A 25,040-nucleotide genomic window follows, 5' to 3' on the forward strand; every position below is an offset into this window, starting at 1 on the left:
CTACAAGAACGAAATTTTATGCACATGCCAACCACAGGACCATAAACAGAGTCAAAAACCTTTTTATTAGAATACAGCAGATATAAAGGTCTATTGCAATCAAACACTCCCATCAGTTTGAAATATGTGCTTGAACAGACAATATGCACTCCGCAAGAGAAATAAATTAATAAAAACGAGATAAAATGGAAACAGGAAATGAGGGGGGAATTATATTTCTTCTTCCAAGTAATAAATTGTATGATGCAAAGAGCAAATCAATTCAATTGCTCTTAAGAAACCTGTAAAATGACATTTCAAACAATCATGGAAACAAAATTTATGACAACTCAGAATACATTTTGTTTTCACTGTGCAGGTAAAAGATTTTGGTATTTCCAGAAAGCTCAGATTCAAAAAGTTCAGCTTGTATTAATCACCAAGTGAAGTCTCAATACTTGAGACCATTTGTGAGCCCTTGAAGAAGTTGTAACTTTTTGAAATTATTCTGTTGCTTTTTGTTTTCTTTTCTTTTTGTTGTTTTGGTTTTTTTTGGCTTTTTTTGTTTGTTTTTTCCTTTTTTTGTAACTTTTCACACGAGAGAAACTGTCATAACTTCAGGTCACCTGATGAAATTCATTACAATGAAAAAAAAGAGGACAGAAAAAAAAACCATTAAATTAAAGCTTGCAATATCATAATAGTGGATAAATAAAGATACAACTCAATTTAAGGAGAAAGAAAAAAAACATTTCTTAAACTCTTACTGTCAAGTGTGGAAGTGAATCTAATTAAATGTACTAAATGGGCTAAAATGAACTGCTTCTGTATTAAAGTAGCACTGCAGTTTTACTATAATTATAGCTAAATAACAGATACGATTGGGGCTTTGTTTATAAAAAATATCTCAGCTATGTTAGATGTGTTTTAATAAATCATTTGAGGGCATGTCATAGAAAAAATAAACATACTGGTGGAATAGAAATAAGCTTTATCTTTAGTTACAATTTACAGTAAGAGAAATGAAAACCGCTACATAAAGGTTTTTATTTTCTATATCACAGTTCCAATTTAAGATTTTGGTTAAGTACAAATCTGTGAAGCCCCAAGTCTCTGAGAAATGTGTTCACACTCACACAGACTGTAAAAAGAGGTCGGGATAATAACGGTGTTGCCTTCTTTTTTATGTTTTATGGTTTTTATACCAGAGGTCAACTTTACCCAGAGTTCCCACCTACACCGAAGACAGTGTAAACAGGATTTAGATGTGCCCAAAAACATCCATCTTTCACACACAGATGACATAAAGTTGTTAGAAGAGCTTCCCACGACCTGCTTTTTTTTCTCCACTGTACATCTATAGATATAACGCCTTTCCTCCTCTTTAACTGACTTATCATCTAACATATTTATGTATTCTCGTCATTGTTTTATAGCATCTTTTTTCTGTATTTTTTTAAAATATATTTAATACAAATCTATAACCCAAAATTTAGAAATTTTATTTACATGAAAAAGATTTTTTTTTTCTCTCTTTTAAAAGTGACTATTAACCTCTTACCCCATTGCAAACCTGCGCAATCAAAGAAGAAACAAACACACTTCCACTCAATTTTTTTTTTTTGTTGTTTTTTTGAATTGGAAAACAGCATTCAGCAAAAACACCCCAAAATATGTTTTTAAAAAAAGTTTCCTCCTGTAATCAGATAATTAATCCTAAAATAAAATGTAGAACTATTGGAGAGGAGCTTTGAATGTCACGCACCCTCCCAACAAGTCTCAAAAACTGCTTTACAAAACACGCTGTCTCAGAATTGGTTTTATAGCCAAAGCAACAAAGCCAGAAGAGGTGGCGATGGACAGACTGACAGACAGAGAGGCAGTCAGTTTAAACAGCAAACCCCTGGAGGTCATCCTGTGTGTTATGCAGCAGGAAAAGCCACTTCGGTCTTCTGTTGTAGGGGTGAGAGCATGAGTGCATTTCTGTCTGGGGAGCTTGTGTGATTCTGTGGATTATGAATCAGTGCTTCCCTGTAAAATGTGTGTCAGTAAATGAGTGAGTCAGTGTGTGGGTGTGTGCATTAAAGAGTGCCATCATCAGTGCACCCCCCTCCCGCTGTGTATCTGAACTCCTGCAGGTTGGAGACGCCGTGAAAATGAACGAAAGCTCCAGCAACAACCAAGATGTGGAACAACTGGTGGGAGTGGAACTGGCAGGGAAAAAGAGAGACAGGAATAAAAATGAGCTAAATGTATGGAACCAAAATTATAAATAAATGTGTCTAATTCATGACTGCATGTTTTTATTTTTTTATTTTTTTAGACACTCACCCAGATGTCACACTTGCCAGGGAAGAATCTCTCGGGGATGCGCGCAGCATACAGACAGGCACCAGTGATGTAGAGTGTTGCCATGAGCAGCAGCCAGCCCATCTGACCAATGGTGGTTGCCTTGATCAGACCCTCACTGATAACAAAGTGCAGGGTGGGAACGACACCGCTCAGGCCCAGGCCCACAAACACACCTGCAAACAGAGAGAACAATATATCACCCCTGCAACTACAAAATATCATATATATTTAAAGCTGTTACTGTTAACGCAAATCTCTTTGAGTTGTGTTGAAGAGGAAATTATTTCCTTAAGTTCTGCCAAACTATCCACTACACCGGCATTATACAAATGTTTCATGGTGATGAAGACAAGTAATGGAAGAAAAGGTTGGTGTGCAAATAACACAATAATTTAAAATCATCTTTCTATCCATTACACCAGCTTAGGTTCTGTTTTTGTTAGATGTAGCGATCACATCAAATCAGCGAACAAAACACCAACAAGAAAATTTTCCTTGGAGTCAAGAGCAAAATCAATCACTTTCAATTATATAAAACTCTGATCACAGCACATTAAATAAAGAAAAGTGTCACCATCTTGCTTTACCTGCTCTCACTCCTCTGTACTGTGGAGTGGCGAAGAAGTCACACTGGGAGACGGTGATGGCAGCCAGTCCCAGTGTACACACCACTATAAGGTAGATGAAGCAGGGCTGAGGGGAGCAGTAGAAGGAATAGTACAGCCAGGGGACGAAAGAGCCCATGATGAGGAAGGCAATTCCACTGTAGTCCAACCTGAACAATACACAACATCATTACCCACCAACTGAAGAGTCATGCATCCTCCAGCAGGAGGAACCGTACTTCATAATTGTAATGTTAACTACAGAACCTTTAATGCATGTGCTTCTTACTTGGAAAAGATTTTGGACACGCCCTCAGAGTGGCAGTAGACCGTGTGGAATAGCCAGGAGAAAGAAAGGCAGAGGATGGCTCCAAGGAAAAACATTCCTATTACCACCTTCTCCTGGACTGGAGCCACGAAAGACATGTTGGGCCTGAACATGTACATGAGACCCAAACAGAGGAAAAACAAACAGCCTGTAGAGAGATTAAGAGAAGGACAAGAATGAGAGGCAGCAGGAGAGACAAGAAAACAGAGCAAGAATGATGTGGGTGATGAAAGCAAAGACAAGTATCCAAAAAGCTGTTTGTCAGAGCAAGTTTTGCTAAGACTTGTCAGCTTGCAGCATGTCTCCACCTCTTCCTCTAACTCGCTACTTTAATATAAAATGTAGCTTTTAAAATAAATTAGTTGGATCAAAAAGTAAAATTTTTAACCAAACAATGAATAAACAAACCATTAACAGTACTACAAACATGTTGCACCACTGAGGTGCACCATCTCTGTCACACCACTAGGTGGGAGCAGAGAGATGCAAAAAAAGAAAAACGCCTTAAACAAGAGCTCATTTGTGCTACAGAAGATAAATAAACTAAAAACAGATTTCTAAAATAGATTCAAGCCAAAGTCTGCATATTGCATAACAAACAGATTCCAAGATCCTGACCCAAAATCATAAATAAGTCCTGGATTTAAAAAGCAGCAGCTGCTATGCTTTGCAAAGCCTCCTTATGCAAGGTAACATGCCTGCTGCTCGTTACTGTGAAGGATTTTTGTTAATCTGCCAATCTGGTTGAATGTAAAGGTTAAAAGTATAAACCCAGAGCAACTTAACCTTTTCAGTTGTTCATGGGTTGTCTGACTGAATCATATCTTGTCACGTTTTGCAGACGCATTGATTAGCATTTAAGGTTTTAGTTAAAGATTTAGTTTTAGATCAGAGTTGAGGAAGTGTTAGTGACCGGCTTCGTGTCTGACCTAGCAAGTGTGTCCAGATGTTTCCCGTCTCTGTGTGGATTCTAAAGATGCTTTTGAAGCAGGCGCGAAATGAAGGCATCGGAGGCCTGTGGCCGTGAAGTAGGAAATCGTTGTCCTTTAGCCAATCCGGGAGCACGTCATGAGGTATGACGCGCCACCGACCTTCCCACACCTGTTGGGTTAACAAAGGACAAAGAAACGTCTCAGTCGGGCCTAAAGGCCTGTGCAAAGATAAAAGGTTCATGAGAACATTGTATGTAATCAAATTTAAATTTCCTTAATTAGAAGCAGATGGTTGTTTACGGGATGACCCAAATACAGGATGTGTGTGTTTTTGTGTGGCGTGGTGTACAGTGTATGAGTGAGTGTGTAGTATAGGTGTCAGTGTCAAATTAACAGAATTGGGGTCAAGCCATGTAAATAAATTAAGTGAAACCTGATATGGTAAACATGGCCAACACAGAGAGGAGAGAGAACCCTCTGACAGTTTGTGTCCAGCGATTATATTTACTAATTTACTACCTGCTGGTTGCTATTCCAGAAGAGTCTCGTATGTGTGAGAACTCACGTCCCGCTGTGTCCTCTAAACACCAGACACTAAAGGTGGCTTATAGTGTCCTTTTTTTCTATTTATCTTAATGTCTATTAACTTGTTGGCTGGAAATATTTGATCAAGAAAGCTGCATGACATAAAAATCTCCTCTTTAAAACACCTGGGAAGGGTTAGTGAGCAGAGGAAATGAAGGTGCAGCCATCATAAACATCTGCACCGAAACACTGAGTAGAAGGACTAGTGGGGAGTCTGCATTTGGTGCATACCTTGTGTACAAACTCTTCCACCCTCTCCATGGCATGATGAGCTTGCAGCAATGGAGTCATTCCCATAAAACCTTCATCGCTGCTTTTTTCATCCTCTTCCTGCAGCCTCTCCTCTTCTTCTCTTCCTCTGTCGTCATCTTCATTCATCCTTCTCTCCTCGTCACACTCTGGGACATTCTGGGGGGGTGAAAAAGAGGAAAAATAGTTTTAGAAAAGAGGGCTTTTCAGAATGTGAAAGTTTGGTAACACCTCAGTTATTTTAGTGAGTGTGAGAAAAAGAATAAAACATTAGACAGAAGATCTTTAACATCAACCTGCTTTGAGTACATTTTTGTTTATTGATCCAGGCTTTAAAATCCTGACTTATGTAGAAATAAAATTGAAAATGACAGAATTTTGTTCCTGGGTCATGACTTAGAAGTGTAGACCAGTGGCATCTAACGTGACATAACTTCAAATCTGATTATTATTATTTATTTTATATTAATCCCAGCTGGGAAATTCCTTCTCTGCATTTAACCCATCCTAGTTGCTAGGAGCAGTGGGCTGCTAGATTCCAGTGCCTGGGGAGCAGTTAAGGGCCTTGCTCAGGGGCCCACAGTGGTTTTACCTTAGTTGCTAGCCTGGGGATTTGAACCCAGGTTCCCCAAGCCCAACTCTTTAACCACAAGGCTACCACTGCCAGTGTCTGTCTTAGACTCAGTTCAATATGACATAGAAAGGAATATTATGTGCTGAATTATCGTGCCACAGATATACAGTGGACACTGACAGCAAGAGCAGGCATGTTTCAAATTTAAGTATAAGAAAAATGTCTTAATAATTTTGACACTTCACACAAGGGCTGGGCGATATGTCGGATACTAAATCATCCTGAGAAGTTTTACGCAAGAATTTATAAAACAGCTATCTCGCAAACATGGAGTACAAACTGTCCCATCAGCGTTTTAAAACATCTACATGTGATTTTTTTCCCCCATTTTTTTTAGTTTAGCTTCTCTCACTCACAGCAGACAGCTCACTCCCCCGCCCATCCAGAAAACTCGCCTGAACACGTATGTTGTAGTTTCAGGAGAAACTGGAAAGAGGCATGTAGACATGGAGTATGCAGCTAGCTAGCAAGCTAGTTTACGAGCGTTAAGAGATGGTAGCTGAATGTGAGATGTCCATTTTAAACAGCAATAAGCCTCAGAAATGACGACAATGATGAGACCGATTGTTCAGCTGTGCATGTTTCCTGATGAACGCCGGAGCAGGAAACTCCTCCAGCTGCTTCTCCTCCTCTAGATGCTCTTACTATTACAAAAGCACAGATCGTATTCTTATACCAGATGTTTTTGTCTGTTTTCTAAGGTGGTTGACGTGAAAACTTCTACTGTGCACACGACATGGCATGTACAGACATGACGTTATGTAATTACATGTCAACATGAGATTAAGAAAAATAAGATCAGGCTGTTTAGTTTTTATAATAAAAGGACAAAAAGCTTAGATTACTTCTGTTGGGATCTGAAGCAAAATAAAAATAGCCTAAATAATAAAATAAGATTGTATTTGAATATAAAATAATTAATAAATATATAAGATAACAAGTGTTTCCCCCCTAGTATAATGGTCGGTGGGTGGGGTGGGGGGTAAATGTTTATGAGAGCAGGTCCCTGGTTCAAATTAAATAAAAATGAAAAAATTAAATAAAAAAATCACAATAAAGTTAAAATTCGCAGAGTTAACTTAAATCCTACTGGTGTCTTTTTATGCATGATGATGTTGAATTTAACATTTACACAGTGTTTTATAGGAAATTTCAAAACATTGAGATATATATATATATGTACCGTGGACTGGGATAAAAATATAATTATAACAGTTGTAGGCATATGGCCCAGGGCTGCTTAACACATTAACAAAAGAAGATCTGGGATTAAAATGTGATTTTCTCTTGTATCCAAGGCAATACCAGTTATAAACAAGTGCATAAAATAAACATAAACAAGGGCGTTTTTATTCCTTTTTAATCAACAATCATTTAACAGCCCTTGAAATCTGACTTCTGAATCCCAGGATGTAATAAATGTGGAGAGAGGAATCTTTTTACATGTGTAAACTATGATATAAAGTACAAGGAAGAACAACTACATGGATTGTGCTCTTCTAACCCAACAGTTTGCAACCACATTATTTTATTACAGTGCTAAGAAAAAAGTATTTAAAAAGGAAACAGCTGATATTTATGAAACAAATGTAGAGATCTTTCTAATCATCTTCCTATTAATGGCTTAAACAGCTTGAATTTAATCTATGGCTTTTTAATATATAGCTGCTGCAGCTTTATGTGCTTGTTGATAAATATGCAGCCGTTTATCATTGCGGGCATATGAACAATCATTCACACAGACTAAGCGATGTGTGGATTCAGGTGGGGGACAATGAATAGTGCTCAGCGGCACATCATGCATTATAATATGCAGACAAGATTTTTTTTAAACTAAAACATACACACACTACGTTCCCACTTTATTCTGAACAAAGATGATTATTAAAGACATGTTCAGCTGTTGCTTTTGCTCCAGCATGAGACAAGAGTAAGAAAATTAGAGGGGAAAACGTATGTGGGAGTTATGTAGAAAAACATATCTTTTAGATCATATGTTCCATGTTTGTTTTTGTTGCATCTATCTGCTTATCATGTATTAATGTGTGTGCATTTGCAGAACTAAATCAAGCATGAAGACAGATTTCAGTCAGCTGTAATGTAAGAATGAGGGCAAACACACACACACACACACAGCTGAAGGCAAGCATCTGTAAAACCTCAGTCCCATAAATCTACTGTGTTTCAAAGCCAAGACGAAGGTGACACCTGAGATCATTTCAGTGTGTGTGTGTGTGTATATATATGTGTGCTTATAATTCTGCACAATATGTGAGCGGAGGGTTAAGTGGATAATTTCCAAGTAGTCACGTGTGCTCTGCAGTCTGTGTGAACAGAAAGCTCTCATGTGTCCATGTGTGCATGAAACATAAGTAAAAGCTTAAATCCAGATTCTAGTCTCACTGAAGATTCTGAGGTTGTCCTTAAAAAGGGGGTGAAAATCAGCTGATCTCAGAGTGTTTGTGTGTAGGACAAAAAGGGTGTCCTTACAGATTATCCAAGATAAAAATTATATAAATATACATGCATTCAGACATTCACACCTACACAAACACTGAGCTGAATGATACACAGTGACACGCTCGGATACATGCAACATGCAAGCTGCTGCTTTATAGCACTGAGCTGCACTGGTACCACACGGCCTGATCAAATTCCTAATGGTAGCATACACAGAAACTACTATCATAAAGTATTCTAAATAAATCCTTGCACTGGTGACTGACCCAACTTGAATTCTTTGTATAAATGTCACCAACACAAGAACAGAAACCTCATGTTTTCTGAGTAACAACAGTTTCAATGCACCAAACTAAATCCAGACTGTGAAAGCAACAGCTGTGGTTTAGAAGCAGGTGATGCAGAGGGTTTGAATTTGATCTACTCTATAAGATTTTCTTTAAGATCATTTGAAGAAAATATTCAGACAGAAAAAGCAATGTAACAGTGGAGTAGGCCAATGGTCTTTCAATCTGGGTTATCCCTCAAACATTTATATGCTTCTCTTTAGGCAGACATAAGTCAGAAACACAACTTAACCTCAGTCATCCAGTCTCCAACAAGTCATTAGGGCAGAGGTTGTGGAGTCATATTTCGTTCTGTGTGGAAGTGTGTGTGTGTGTGCAGCCAAAGATATGATCCCATCCCTCTCTGAAATGTCCATCCATAGCTGAGAGAGCTCATTGTGTCACTAAAACAGCCCGACTGTCAGTGCAGCCAGGTTTGCTGCTCATCTGACACATCCACGTGTTTCTATTTTCTCCAAAAATCATAAGAATAACCTGAGATTATTTTTGAACACCAGGTTAAAGTTAATATAAAATTTAACTGGAATGTTTTCATATGATCTGACCTACACAATACACCAATAACACATCTGCATCTGGGTTAAGAAAAAGAGGGAAAGAGTAGTTTTCTAGGTATTTGAGCACCTCCTCATTTCCTGGAAACAGTTTAAGATGTTGATACTTATCCTGCATCCTGGGGCACATACTAACTGCAATTTGGATTTTTTCACTTCAGAGGAGATTCTGTGGGATGGTGGGCAGTGACCTATCAGGCCAGTGGAGCTGACCAATAAGAGCAGACTGTGCCTTTTTTGGGAATTGTCAGCAGGCGCAAAGGAAGACCAAAAATTATCTAAACACTTTCTGGCAGACAACAAACTTCAGCTTTAGGGGGAAAGTAAGGAAAAGCAACAACTAAAGACTGTAACTGATGATTAATTCATTATTAATTATTCTGTTTGTGAAAAATACCATTAAAATATCCTAAACCGAGCCCCAGCTGAGCAGAACCCAAAGTTTACCATCATAACCACAAAGATTGACAGCACATCTGCAGGTCTACACTGAAGTAACCATTTAAATGTCAATATTGCAAACAAATATTTTTCTGTGATCTTTATGGTTAAGTTATTATTTCAGTTCTCCAGACTCCCCTACATAAGCATAGTGTTTTTTCTAGATCTGTCAGCGTGTGTGTGGCTGCAGTGAGTCTGATAAAGAGGATAGATAGATTTATCAGGTACAGCAGACACACCCTACTCAGTACTTATTTTTTTATGACATTATTTTCCTCTCAGGTTTATTTTCTTCCCATAAAAAAGTCAGGATATGTTCTATGATAATTTAAGAGAATGAGTTTATTAACAAAAGATAGTAAGGATAAAGATAAACAAATACAGGTTGTTCATAAGGTTGGGTCACAAGCTTTATATCCAAATCTGGAAATAAGAGTAAGATGAACAGCTGAAAGATGTATTTCCTGTTTCATGTCTTCACTTCGTCTCTCTTGTTTCTCAGTTGACATGAAGGTCTGGTTGTGTAAATTATGTAGGTTACATAAGTAAACCTCAAGGCCTTTTACAATGCTTTCTGGATTCAGCAGCAAAAGATCAATTACAGCGTAGAGCATTTGCAAGATGGCGTTCAACATTTTTCATATGAGCACAAGAGAAGAAACTAGTCTTGGTGGAACAGATGTGTACAAAAGGACATCTCTTGAGATCCATGTTTACGCAAGATTAAATGAGGCAGTTCTTCCTAATTGCCCCTTAAGACAAGATTTTTCTTTACTATAAAAACAGACATTAAGCTCCCCCCAGACTCATTAGCCATTCTGTATGTAGCTCGAACTACTGACTTTTAACTGACTAATGACTGATCATATGCACACACACCTGACTCATGCGTGTGTTCTGTGTGATATGAGGTGTCCCCTCCCCTTTTATTCAGCTCAGAAGAACTCAACAGTCGGGTAGCAGGAGATAAGGTTTGAGAAGAAGCGAAGGTGGGGGGAGTATTCAGAAAAATCTCATGGAATTTTAGATTCAAGGTAAACAAAGTATGTTGAGGGCGGGATCCAGGAAACAGCAGCCAGCCAACAGGAATCCAGCTGAAACCCTGTGGACCCATGACTGCAGTCTGAGCGATCTGAAGAGGGAAGAGCTCACCCTTGTACACCATAAACTCTACACAGCAGGGAGTCTCAACATGTGATTCACATGTACCATGCATGCTTGAGACTGAAGAAGAAACCCCGACCCTTTTAAACAGCATGTTCTAAAGACACATACACACACACACACGGTTTGTCCTCCAGACACAGTGTTCTCTGTGTTACTGCCCGTGACCACGAGGAGAGCATGGAAAATCTACATTAGCATAGTAAAGTGGCATAGATTTTTATCTAACTGCTCACAGCTGGAGGGCTTAAATCAAAGGTTTTTATGTTTTTTTAAGCCACTCCAAAGTTTTTTCCATGTCCTGTCAGATGAAGAATGGACATTAAACTGGGCATACCCATCCCCTGCGGGGCTGGGAGATATTTTTAAAAATTCATGAAACAAATGTGACCTTAGCTGCTATCTAAGAGATTTTCTTCAGCTTTTCTTATCTGTATTTAGTTTTTGGCTGTTTGGACTTGGTCCTGGACCTGTTCCCTGGGTGATCACAGCTCCAAATACAGAGATGAACACACTCAATGTGGACTCAGACCACATTCAAATCATATCATTATCTGTCCTTGAGACATTCTGGGACCATCTACTGAACTAATGTAACATGCAAGCAACGTGGATTCAGCCTCCATCAAAGCTGCCAGCATGACGCAGGCTGTGCTCATTCGCATGGAGAAATAACTGAGATCTGATCCGCTTGTGCTTAGATCACCCGGGACATGTGAGCACCAAATGTGAACAGTGTCTAAAGAAAGCTTTGCAAAAGTATTACTCTGCACCTAAAAGCAACTTCACCTAGTTGTACAAAACAGCCTAGTTGTAACCACAACTAGATGGCAGGAAGCCAAATTAAAAAGACTAAACTGAATCCAACAATAAGGGATCAATGCATTATTATTAGGAAGAACACTAATATAATCTAGTGAATGTGTGGCTAATTAAATCAAGAGGACAAAAAATGAGTTGATGAATTATTAAACCAAGATGTATGAAAAATAAAACATTCTAGACAACAACAGGACCTGCAAAGGATAACCGGGACTACATCTTGTGGCCTGTTTACAGCTTTCTGTTTTCTGCTAAAGCTGGTGTTTCACTTCCTCTCTCATGTTGCCAATGCATGTGTGTCTACCAGTGTACATTACATATTAGAGTTCCAGTGTAAATGAAAAGTTTACACTTTAATAATCATGACAATGTTTCAACCAAGCAACTAACCATATCCAAAGCACCTAACTAACAGGCAAAGAAAAAGAGCAGCAACCCACTAAATCTGATCTAAACAGGATGTGTGATGCCAACCCCAAACCAATGCTGCATGTACACAAGCACATTTGAAGACACTCACTGACACCTACACAAAATGTGGAATAAGTCTAACAATGCTTGTGGGGTGTTAAGGCAGGCTGCCCTTTCTGACTGGGGCAGGAGGCCTCTAACTCCTCAGGTATCCGTGCTGTGTTACAGCAGGTAAAAAGGTTGAACACGACCACACACACAGAAGCAAACAATAAACACACAGAAACACTATTGTGTTTCTGCTCAACGGCTCTCTGCTGTTTGCCTTTCACACTGAACAATAGGACAGCAGCTTTGCCTGCGTACGCACACGCGCAGTCTAAAAAGGAACACAAATGATGCCTTGGAGGGAGCGTGTCTGGCACATTTGTGTGACTAGTTCGATAGGCTGAGCCCAAGAGACGCTATCAGAGAGATTTCTGATAATGTGTTTGCATTCCTTCCAGGAAAAAGTTTGTTTATAGGCAATTACAGGAACTGTGATTCTTAAATATATTCAGTAACTACATCACTTCATACTTAGACCGGAAGTAAAACAGGAACATCAGGCAGAGGCAGATCTGACTCCATTATAATGTTGCGCTAATTACTATAACACAGGGTGACTCATCATCGAGCGTGCAGAGCCTTGAAGTTGTCAATAAAAGGAGGTGGTGAAGGTTGAAAGCCTTTGGAAAGAGGCTCATGATCAAACCGTGCAAAATCAAAATCCATGAAGCTGCTGTAACAGCTGATTATATAATAATCTCTTCTTTGTTAGCAACTATTTCTGAAGAGATGCCCCATAACACTTAATGTCAACTGGTCTGTTAGAATGGTCAGCTATAGCAGAAAACATTTAAAGTCTATCTTCACAGACCTGTCTTATCCTCCATTAATAACACGTCTTCTGCTCTTTTCATCACAATGTAAAGAAGTCCGATTTTGTCTGATTTTTTATGTTCAGTTATGCTCAATGTTTTCTGAACTCTAGAGTATGATATTATAATGATATATAATTTTAAAATGTAAAGATATTGTTTTTTTTAGCTTTTAAAACACATTAGAAATTTTAAAAACGTGTACACAATCAATGTGGACGAATGATTAGCCCACAGAAATTATTAATGATTTTTAATCAATCTATTTGTGTGTTGGTGTATCTGTCACATCAACTCAGCATTAATCTGGATGAAAACACAGGTTGATTTTCAACATTAAAAAACGTGTACAGACTTTAATTTAGAAGTATGGCATACTGAGTATATACTGGTCAGCATTAGATGCCCCTATTAATAACGCCTTTTAAATTATTAACATGACTATGTGTGTTTTGGTGGGATACTTTTACAGTTTGACCTGGTAAACCCACACTATTCACTCCACTTGGCTCTGAATCAACCACATGACAGCATGCGAGGACATGTGCTGGATACTCACTCCATTGTGTGAGGGGTACTCTGTGGTGCTGAGGTGACTGGCTGAAGAACCTGAGGTTGGCGTGTCTTCTTTCTCCCGTGGACTCATGGGATCTGTTGGTGTAAAATTTGCGGCGTTTTCTATGAGGTTTGAAGTTCTGTGTCGCAGCACAAAGGTTGGGCCGTCGGCCCCACTCGTCTCTCCTCCGTCCAGCTTGAAACGCTGGACGTGTCCTCCACTGAAAACTGAAAGAAACTCTGCTGAGACTGGACAGAAGCCTTCTGGTTGCAGACACCAGCTGTGGCAAGACCTGAGCAAAGCAAAACCAAATATAGATAGAAGTCAAATGACAGGTATAATTGAAATATATGGGAGCAGAGTCAAATGGAAGACAAACCTTGATTCCAGTTGAAGTTGCTGGACTGGAGAAACAGCTCTGATTTAGGATTATATGGGACAATGGTGGAGAGGAACTGCAATCCAGGGGGAGATAAAGAGACAAAAAACAAATTGGGAGACAGAGCAGAGAGAGAGAAAAAAGAAGTTAGTCTCAGTTTATATCCTAAAGTTCTAATAAAAACACATAAAATTTGGAAAAATGACAATATTTGTATCTGTTTGGGTTTATTTATCCTGAGTATAATTAGTGGAGGCACAAGTTGTTGATTCTATTTCAAAGGTCAACAGTTTCAGTCCTTTTTCACTCATTGACCTGCAGAAACATCACAGAAGTCCATTCGTTCAAAGTATTTCTGAAGCCATGCTTGAGATAAAAATTCCAGTAATAAGTCCTTTGTTATGCCAATGTTATCAAGGTCTTCACACACTGCATCTAATAACAGCCACAGCCAATTAGTAGCTGCCAACTTGCTGTCATGGTGACTTGCTTACTGACGAGAGGTGTCAAGGACAGAAACACGAGATGCACATAGGAAGTAGATGTGTTCCTTGTTGAGAAACTGTTTTACTGCACAGTTTCAGCTTGAAAACAGACTTGGGGGCTGCAAAGAGTTGAATTAGGACCAAAAATAAAACACAGCCAGGTATAAATCTAAACAGCTGCTGTACGGTAACCTAAAGCTCCTTTCAAACACAAGTTGTCACAAGTCTTAATTGTCATTGTGGGGTTTCATAACACGAGCCAAACCTTGAATTATTACCAATTAAAAAGGTTCTACTAAAAGCTGAGGAAAACAAAATATCTGCAGGTTTTTACAGCGTCTTAGCAAAACAACCACCACAGCTTTAATCTTCTGTAAATGATAAATGAAGCAGCATATACACCTTTACCCGCTTCTCTGATAGAAAAACAAGATTGTGCTCCAGAGAAGCCAAGTCAATGTAAACATGTCCCCAATTTGAGCACCTTCCCGAGTTCCAGATATACATTAAAAGATTATACACTCAGAGGAAAAGTAAAGACAAAGGAATACATAAGCATTACTTGCAAACACACACAAACAACTAAAGACGTTATCTGTAACAGTCATTTATGTACACAAGTATAGAGGGAGATAACAGAATACTGAAATACTTAAAAAGGAAGGGTGAATAGATGACACAAGAAACTATTGGATCAAGATAATTATCAAAGTAAATTAAGGTCCATGATACTGACCAAAAGACAGTGGCCGTCGTTTATCGAACGAACATGGAAATGAGCGCACGTGTGATCGGAGGAAGGATCTTATGATTGGACGTGTGATTCATGATATGCTTGTATGTGACTGATCCCAGTTTAAGAACGATCGGGCCTTGACAAATGCAGCGGCTGAAATCCATCGTCATGTTACATGTTACACACTTCATTATTCATGATCCAGAGGCTTCGTCCAATGAGGTCAAACCATGGAGGGAAGACGTCCTGCCAAAATAAGATGGATCATGAAGGCAGTAAAAAGCCTTGTTGTTGCTGAACGGACCCCGGCAGACGTATTAATAATAGACTCAATAAGTAACCTACATATGCCCATGATTAATGTTTTATTTTTAATTTCAATAGCCCATGCCTGGTACTTAAAAGTCACAATTCTTTCATTTGCACAACTTCTTTAAACGACACAAGAGAGATCGATGAAAACAATAAATAAACAGTGAATAAAACTTTTTCAAACTGCTAAACGTCTGTTTACTTGCATTAGCTAAGCATTATTTGTGTTCAAGGTACTGTTACATGAAACTTTTTATATCAAACAAAAGAGAAAACTGGTAGCCAACAGCATTTCTACCTGTCCAGTAAAGAACTGCACATTTTAGTGCACGGTACAAGAAACATTAGTTTCGGAATCAAATACTTCTACTTCAGAAATCATCTTATCTCATCTCCTTCCTTCCCCTTTTTCTCCAAACAGCCAAATTTGCAGTGAGGCATTTTGTGGGCAGCCGCAGCCTCATTTTTGTCATGAAAAGTTACATTTCACAAGCTCCTGACTAGCTGTTGTATAAGTTTTTTTGACAGATATTTTTGCAGCTGTAGGGAGTTCCCTGGGTAATGGTCTCTTGTGACCCAACTGCCACACAAGAACAAACAGCCCTTCTGAGAAAATGAAACACTGATAAGGTTTGTTCTGTAACTCACTACGGGGCACTGGGAAGACTACGGGGACAAAACTAAATGTACAAATAAAAAAAAATTACCTGGGAAAAAAAAAACATACTCTTGAGCTAGTAAAGCTTCATGTACCGTTATTTGTATTCTTTTTTAGAGATGAAAGCATAACTAAATACACAAGTGCACCTATAAGCACAATCATTGGCACTACTTGTAAGAAACAGACATAGAAGCAAAACAAACAGAAAAGACTGGACTGATCCCACACTGACATAAAAGACGATGGAATTCAAAATACAGTGAGAAGAAAATGAAAATATATAAATATTGGTTTTTTATTATCACACACCCAAACCCAACAGGGCTTCCCAGAATTCAACCTGTTTCCAAATAAGTTTCAATTTTCTAAGAAAAGCTGACACATGCGTATCCACAACAGGATGCAAGATGAATAATGTGACAGTCCGGGGGACTCAGTTCCATTGGGCGGGGATTTCTGAAAAACATCACACCTTTCCTCCCTTGGTTTGGTTTGTGTTCAAACTGCACGTAACTGAAGCAGATCAAACCGGCTGGACAACATCACTTATTTAAAACAACTGCTTGCAAGGGGTCGACGCTAAAATAATAAAAAAGCAGAAAGAAGAATAAGAGTTCCTTGATTTCTTCACTGCAATTAAACAGTAAACGATGGCACCAGACAGAGTCCTGCTACGAGTCGAACAGTGTTTTTGCAGCTAAAAATGACATAAATTAAATTTCAGGGGTATGGGTGGATATTTATAAAGTGCAGATGGGTCACACGTGACATTTTGATTTATTTTTCTTTCACCTTTTCTTATTTATTTTTGTGGACTTGACAAATGCTGTGTTTTAATTATCAGATGCCGGGGTCACATTTACTGCGAAGCTTTGCAAGAGAATTTCCAAACCTTGTGCTTATTGCGAGGAATGTTCTTGCCATCCCGGCATCCAGTGCAGCCAGTTAGAGAGATTTTTCCACTGGTGGTTATGTGATTCGGGAACGGAAAACACAACTGAAACCAGGGAGGATGGATGATATCTTGTTTATGCAGCAATCTCCCAGTCAAATGAAAAAAGTGGCAAAATAACAGACTATAAGGATGTAGTCCAGTGGTTCAGTGCAATACGCAAGTTAAAAAAAATATATTAATAGCAAGTTCTGCTTAAATAAACCTTCAAATATGGGCCTATTTACTGTGTTGTTGTGTTTTCCTTTTATTATTGTAAATGCCAACAATGACAAAACACTATCACATTAATATATGAAAGAAAAAATAAAAGTAATGTAGCTTTCAAGCAGATCAGAGTTCTTTGGTCCACATCAGAGTGCGGTTGGTGTTCACGCTGCGCCAAACAAATCGTACTTTCAGTGGCAGCGAACCACGGTCCATTTAAAGCGGACCAAACGTGCCCTAATAGTACTGTTTCATGCTGGGTAACTATAACCACAATGGCTCAACTATGTGCTGTTATTTCCCCTTTAAAGTCTCAATGTGTGGTTCAGTGAAACAAACTTATCACACAGTCAAGTTTACCATCTGCGTTGTTTTTGGGCAAATTAAAGTAACTCAGAAAATATAATTAACTAGCCCATCAGTGACTCCACATAGAGGAATGGACACAAAGGATAAAAACTGCCACCTAAGGAAATCATGGCCTGCTTGCTGAACCTGCTCTCAATTCATATCTTCATTAGCGTACCCTGGAGGTGCATTTTCTTTTATTGAAACTATAATTTTAGTGTCCTGTGCTTTTGTTCCACAGCCCACATAGATAAAAATCAAGCAGGTGATTCCAGCAATATTTCAAAGTTCGGTAAAAGTTTAAAAAGCAATAATCTTACAGCATATAATCTGAATTCCACTTTTAAAAATGAATATTTAATCCTTTAAACACTATCAAGTCGTGATGTTATAGCAGCTTTGCTATTAATATAGATCATTTTACTTAACACATAAATGGTATTAATGTGACCCAGAAGTCAACACCTACAATATTCTGAGTGCACATATCTGAATGGGCAGCAGGTGTCATGCCGGGGGATAGCAATTTCAATAAAATGACTAATCTTTAAATATTAATATTACTGATATGACCTGTAATCCTAATTAACCTAAATGTTCAGATTAAAGGATGCAGATGGCTTTCTGTGAGTCACCAGTTTTAAAATAAAAACAAGAAATCAAGATCAAGTTTATTGATCGGGTACATTGGTATTGGTATGAAAATAGCAGCAAAAAAAAGTCTCCAACTCTGACAATATTTTAAGTATATTCTAACCAAGCATATTTCCTCTGTATTGTATACAACAGCTTCTTTTTTTGCTTTAGCTATAGCAGGTGCTGTCATCGTACGATATTAATCATCAGGTTAAAAGGCAGGGGCTCTGCTCCCTGGAAGAACCAGGACAACGAACCTTTCTGATTGGTTTCTGAAGGGAACATTATTGATTGGTGTTTGACATGATAAGAACTGTGACCAACTGTTCAAAAATCTCTCTCTCACTCTCTTATCTGCTATTTCTCATTGGGATGTGCTGCATGAGGTGATGTTTCTTGCTAAACTAAATGCAAACACTGTATTGGTGTTGCTTTCCAAGGTAAAGTTAAGATATTTTTGGAAATTTGTTCATTAGCTTTCTAGCAAAAAATAAATAAAATAAAATAAAGAGAAATTTATGCATAAACATGTCATCAGGAAGAAAACTAGAATTGTGTCAAATCACCGTGAAGTCAGTTACCAGGAATGTGAAGTAGTGAGAAACTGGCTCTATAAATCAATCCTGGAAACCAAAAGACAAAGCAAACAGGAGTCAATAAGAAGGAGATAAATAAGTAAGCAAGTAGGTAATTAAGCAGACAGATTATTCTTTTCTTTTTGTTTATCCTCCAGTTAAAGTGGAGAAGAGGTGAAAGCTGAAGGGAAAAAAGGAAAAAAGAAAAAGGAAGTGAAAGTTACTTGTCGTTAATAAGTAAAGAGGAGTCATTTCTCACCAGCAATTTCTGCAAAAGGACGGTGCTTTGCTAAACTGTAAGATGGTAAACATGGTAAATTTAACAATAAATTACTGCTAGAATGAGGTGATGGTTGGGTGAAAAAATTATGACATGTGTTTTAAGAGGAAGTAAACTGCAGACGAAAGCAGTGGGTGAAAGCATTACCTTTGCACATGAAAAAAAAAGGAATAACTGTTTGAAGGAAGGGCAGAAAGTGTCAGTTAGTAAACCTGCTCTGTCACATTGTCTAGCTGTCTGATCTAAACTATGAATCTGAACTGCATAAATGTGTGTTGAGTAATGACGCCAACATGTAGGTCAGGGACTATTTGACAGTAAGAAATGTTTTCTTTATTCCCGTTCGACAGAAAGCAAATGTAGGACAAAGGTCAAGCAGCATAGCAGAAGTACTGTGAAGCTGCTGCATTTACTGGATAAATATTATTTTTCTTAAACAGACAAGCTGGTTACCTGATCAAACTATAGATAGAGACCACATTTTCAGAATTCATTTCAAGGCAGTGAACACAAGAAAGCAGGTACTGCTGCTCTCCTCCAGCTCCTATCAAGCTACGTCTTCTAGTTTGGTAAAGTCACACTGATTTAAATTTACCAAGAAAGAACTAAATACTCTGATTTTAAGAAAAGTTTGAGACATGTAAGTTTATACAGCACCATCCTTGTCAGTGTTTGCAATCAGCTTTTCAGCGGTGAGTGTTAGAGACTGTTAAACAAGTGTGACTTCTTTTTCTCCAACATGCGCATGCTATGAGTCACTTCTTCAGATATGGCTTGCAACATGTCACCTGCTGTGTCATTGCTTTCTCCATCTAATACACAGGGTCACAAAACAAACTGTGTTACACCAAGATGTGGCAAATCCACTCCACTGAATTTCTCTCTCACACGATTGCACGCAAGCTCTATTTCGTCATCAGGATTTCCTTAAGCAATGACATGGAAGAGAATGACAGCAAACATAATATAATATTCAGTTAAGAACACATAATAATCAAACTGAATGCATTTACCTTGCGTTGCTTAATATCTAATGTCAGTGTGATGTTGAGCCTTCTGATGAACTCATACACCGGTTGTGCGAGTCTAACAAATGCCACAACAGTCAGATGTAAAAACAGGTTTCACAGGACTAGCCATTTAAAATGAATCAAAACAAGTTTATACTGATCTGTATCTAGACTCTAGTCTAAAAAAGGTTTTGCTGACATGCTATTTCACAATGTGAAAGTCATTTGAAACCAAATAACTGGCCTTGCTATGCTTATTTAAAACATTTTAAGCAAATTAGGTCCACACCCAAACAGATAAATGGCTGAATGCACTATATGATACGTAAAATGACTACATATCTTCTTCTTATTGCCACTTATCTCTTCTAATGCATCTTATGCACATTACATAACCATTTTTAAGATCAATGTCCAGTCCAGTACAGACATGTCAACCATTGGAGTTAAAAAGGGGGCTTCTCTGCTGTTAACATCAGTCCTAAAGCCATAAACTCAAATAGATAAAACCTCCCTGTGACAACACATTCTGAACAGCACCCTTTGAACAAAATGGCAAACCTGGCCTCTGACCTGCTGTCATGTTTTGTCAGTCCATTGCCCTCTCTTTTCACACTTTGCCTCTAACTGTATTGGTCAAAAATAAATATCTGTGGCTTGAAAAGTCAGGGTCAGAGTGAGTTAGAACTGGACTGAAATGAGCATGTGATTCTTAATCATTGTGGGAATTCTTCTGTGTCAGCTCTCATTAAATCTTCTATATTCTTAAACCCCGACTTCACATACTAAGGTAAACTTAATGTCAATAGCTGACTTTGATTTTTTTTTTTTTTCCCTCCAAGTGCCTCAGTAGTTTTGCCCCTTCAAAGTGATTCATTCTGTAATTTTATCAGCCTCTCCACTGAAATGTCTTGAGTGAAAACATTGTAACCTTTATTCTACTTCTACCATGACTTTGTTTCTCCGTCTAAATATGTTTCAGTTACATGTATTAGTTGACAAACTCTCTGATTGAACTGCGTTTCTTCCTCTGGTAGGGGGTTGGAAAAACTAACTTTAAATATGGGGCAGTCATTTAAACCTGTTGTGGGACACCACATGGTTGTTTTTACTTTTCTATGAGGCTGTACTGAGACCTAAATTTAAAAACAACCAGCACATACATACCTACGAAACTTTGCCTTAACTTGCTTGGAGCTTCACATGGGTGGGGTTATCCTCTTGGGTGGATCAATGTTATACATTTAGGATGGCCAACAAGTTTGGCATGTTTTTCTGCATCACATGTAACACATGATAATTAAAGTGGGTGTCGCCTGAGTTTTTGATCCAGCTGCCAGGAGTCTTATGATTGAGAGCTAAACAAAGAGAGTCAGTGTGATAGGGACCACACACATGTACACACTTACTACCATTAATTTACACATGGTAGGCATAGTGGTTGGTGGAAAAACATACACAAGAACAGATCATCCAACAGGTGACTGGGAGGTTTCTTTTCCAAGAAAAGTTGACAGCTTGTCTTAAGCAGCTTTTTGACTTTATATGAAACAAGTAACCTTTTAAACACGTCTCATACATTTTAAATTGTGCCATCAAATACTTCACAAATGTTTTTTTAAGCCACAGCTCCCCAAAAACTCAATTTCCTTAAAGAAAAACAGGATTTTATGGAGTGGCATCCACCAACCCATAATGAAATTCCTCTATTTTAAAAATGAACAACTCTCATGTTAACTTGAGATTCGGGAGTCCCAAGTGGGCACTGCTTCATTTTAAGGGGTCAAAAAGAAAAAAAATTCAATGCCACTCTCATAGACTTGTGTGCAATAGCAGAAAAATCCACCAGAAAGAAAACCCATGCAACATGGTTCATATACTGCCAGTATATAATCATTCCCCAGCTGTTTGGTTTATCTGATAGTGATCTAGCAACTCTGAACATAACTAAACAAAACCCACAGGATCTAAAAAATTAACATCACAAACGTCATTATTCCTCTAGAGCTCAAAGTAAATAACACTAGGGACACATAGTGCCCAAATTAAAAATCAAACATAATTAAAGACCTCACTCTTAGACTCTGCATGGTACCAAACCCCCACCAACTGTGAGAGGACCACAACAAGGGCACAACACTGTATGCTCTGCTGGTAAACACGATGCAACAAAATAAAGTGGCTTTAAAGCACCAGGTGGTAATTCAAAACTGGGTCAAATAAAAAAAACAAGAAACCTAAAGCTATAAAATATACATTTAGTTAGTGGCTGCAATTAAAAAACATAGTAGATTAAGTTGTTTGCATTTTTGTTAAATAACAGTTAAAATGAGCTAAATGTAGATTTCATTCACAGCTCCTTGCCACAGTGTGAAAGTTAATTGTTGCCTTTCTTAACAGGTTATGTTCTGTCATTATCAACTAAAAATGTGGGTAAGTGTTGCACTACTAAAACAAACTAATTCATCTACATTTTCACATTATTTTGCTTTGTCCACACAAAAAATGGTTTTGACTTTCAAATAATCATATATATATATATATATATATATATATATATATATATATGGAAATGTTCTAACAAAGTCTAACACATTCAGAAACACAAACATATGCCTTTCAATGCTATTTACACTCTGAGGTGTTTAGGTTTAAGATGATTACTGTGCTAATGTACATCGTAATTAACTTAGAATAAGCTTATTTAGTGCAAGTGTCTGTAGTCTACATACTTTTTAGGCAACTGAATAACAACATAAGCATTTTAGACAAAGGTGTTTTTTGTTCTTTTTGTTTTCCACATGCCACTTTCTGTTTTGAAAGTTGCTAGAAAAAGGACAAAAAAAGCACAAAACAGAAGAGAGATATGACAGAAAGGGGGGGCAGCTATTCCTCCTTATGATCAATCAACTAAACAATGACAGATCTACTATTCTTAGAATCTAAGTTTAGCTGCTCTCTTGTCTGGCACACTAACAAAAGCCTGACTTCATTATACATGAAGTTCTTTACAGAGCAGCATTTCCTGAGAAAAATATAGCATATTGTGCAATAACCAGTCTAGCACTAGTGGTAAGTTGGAGAACATTCTTTGCATAATTATTTATATCTTTTTACAGGAACATACACATTTCACGATTCGATGAATATGAAACGAAGTAAAATATCTTAAATAAATCATGTAGTAATCTGGTGGGCTGCTGTTTGTTCTGCACTTTCTATAACCCTTAATTTCCCTTAATATCAAAAGGACGAATACAACTATGTGGGTACACTGACATATACAGGTCCTCATAAACATGAGAACAAAATGGATGTAGATTTGTTTATTTCTGTTAACAAATAAGCTTCTTTCAAGCACTGTTAAAAAACATTAAAACATAACTTGCACTTACAACAAATATCAGACAACTAAGTTAAACAAGAAGTCCATGAATATGTAAATCCGAGAACACTGAATTAAACGGGGAACTAACTAAATAAATAAATAAATAACACGATTCTCCATTTAAATATCTATTTCTTAACCTCCTGTTAGTGATTTCCTGAAAGTATTTTTGTACATTTTAAGTCATGTTCAAGACAAACTGGCTATCAGCTTACTCAGCCCAAAAATATTTATGAGATGACCTCATGCTTTCTGGAGCTTCAGAGAGTTAAAACAAGGCAATACTTGGTAGGCAAGCTGACAATATATTGCTAAAATGAAACACTGGATTACAAAAATTCTGTGATATTACTCTTTATTGTCTATATAAACAGACATTTGTTTAACTACAGTCTCTTTATTAATCTAACAGAATTAATACTTAATTGTGACCAGCTCATTCCTAAGTTTATCAGCGCTGCCTGTTGATAATGACTTATGGCTAACAAAACACTTTTGGCAGTCCTATCCTCAATATACTTCATCATTATTTGGCACAGCATAAAATCTGATGTGATGCTTTAAATAAACAATTAAACACATTAAGAAGTCATTATTGTTTTCTGCGTAAAAATGTTGTAAATCTCCCATAATGTTCCATAAAGCACATCTAGTCTCTAGGAACTTACATCATATCAAACTGAGGCACAAAAATCAATAGTCTCAACTCAGGAGGAGTCCCCAGGAGTCAACACAACACTGAGGAGCAAGACAAAGAAAATCAAAACTCCAGCCACACAGCGGCAACTCTTACACTTCTAACACAAGACATTTACAAAAGAGTGTTATTAAATATATAAAATTTTGCTGTAGTAAGTATAATTAATACCTGACATTATATCTGAGAAACGACAAGAAGCATACTGCAGCCCATCGGGAGGCAATGATTGATGGTTTGTTTACACCGAGCTAGCGAACTGGCTAGTCCGCTAACAAGAGCTGCCACGTCCGAGAAAAGCCAGAAAACTCTTTAACGCGGCTTTTATTCATTTTGACAGTTTCCCTCATTGGACTGCCTGTCTTTAAACATGCCAGTTATCACCCTAAAATGTATAACAATGCTTCGTAAAGAGAAAGAAAAACTGTACTTTGCCGCTGGCTAGCAGATTATGCTCCTCTGTTGTTTTGACAGCTAGAATTAGCTGGATAGCCAAGCTGCTAGCTGGCATGTTACATTCAGAAGAGGCGCTAATGTTACGCTGGGAAAGTACTGGGTGAATTTTAACCGTTTGAAACAAAACAGAACAACAGCAGCAGCAATTAAAAGTGAAAATGTAAGTTATATTATTCACCTGGACCGGATGTCTGAGGAGAAGTCAGTGTTCTGGGTAACGAGTTGTAGTTGACAGAGTTGTAGATGTTACCCAGCTCCTCTCCACTCCGAACGGTAACTGACTAGCTGGCTGCTGGACTAGACTGGTCGAAGGGTATGACGCTACTCGCATGAGGCGCAGGTATCCAATCAGATGGCTCGACAAACAAAAAATCAACCAATTACCGACAACCAGGAACAGATAGGGATATTCCATTCACCTAGTAATGTTTTGTAGTTTTTATTCATACTTGATTTAATATGGCATGATTTATAAGTATTTATTGCAAAATAATTATCCACAATTAGTACATGATGTGATGGATCATTAAGTATGGTGTGACTTATATTTCTATGCATTAAACTGACAATTTAACAGTA

The 25,040-nt window shown here is 37.9% G+C and overlaps 1 protein-coding gene across 2 annotated transcripts; it reads right to left on the minus strand.

Annotated features, from left to right (window-relative positions):
- Window positions 1-46: 46 nt before the first annotated feature.
- Window positions 47-24,758, minus strand: adipor2 (adiponectin receptor 2). Of its 2 annotated transcripts, none has more exons than XM_041977422.1 (9): window positions 24,640-24,758; window positions 13,719-13,794; window positions 13,343-13,619; window positions 5,013-5,189; window positions 4,194-4,365; window positions 3,226-3,412; window positions 2,919-3,106; window positions 2,311-2,504; window positions 47-2,189 (listed from the first exon to the last, which is right to left on the minus strand). In XM_041977422.1, exons 3-9 carry the CDS (start codon window positions 13,427-13,429, stop codon window positions 2,061-2,063), a joined length of 1,134 nt encoding a protein of 377 aa, XP_041833356.1. In that variant the 5' UTR covers window positions 13,430-13,619; window positions 13,719-13,794; window positions 24,640-24,758; the 3' UTR covers window positions 47-2,060. The 2 variants fall into 2 exon arrangements, with proteins under 2 accessions (XP_041833356.1, XP_041833355.1); XM_041977421.1 differs by having other exon boundaries at window positions 13,343-13,631.
- Between the last annotated feature and the right edge of the window lie 282 nt (window positions 24,759-25,040).

This window comes from Melanotaenia boesemani, chromosome 23 (genome assembly GCF_017639745.1).
Source record: "Melanotaenia boesemani isolate fMelBoe1 chromosome 23, fMelBoe1.pri, whole genome shotgun sequence".
Classification (NCBI taxonomy): Eukaryota; Metazoa; Chordata; class Actinopteri; order Atheriniformes; family Melanotaeniidae; genus Melanotaenia; species Melanotaenia boesemani.

Bases quoted from the DNA above. Each gene is read 5' to 3' on its own strand.
- adipor2 (XM_041977422.1), bottom strand. From the start codon at position 13,429: ATGAGTCCACGGGAGAAAGAAGACACGCCAACCTCAGGTTCTTCAGCC. The intron at 3,413-4,193 runs GTCAGACACGAA...ATCTCTCTACAG, and splicing joins CATCTGGACACACTTGCTAG to GCTGTTTGTTTTTCCTCTGT. The intron at 3,107-3,225 runs GTAAGAAGCACA...TGTATTGTTCAG, and splicing joins GTGTCCAAAATCTTTTCCAA to GTTGGACTACAGTGGAATTG.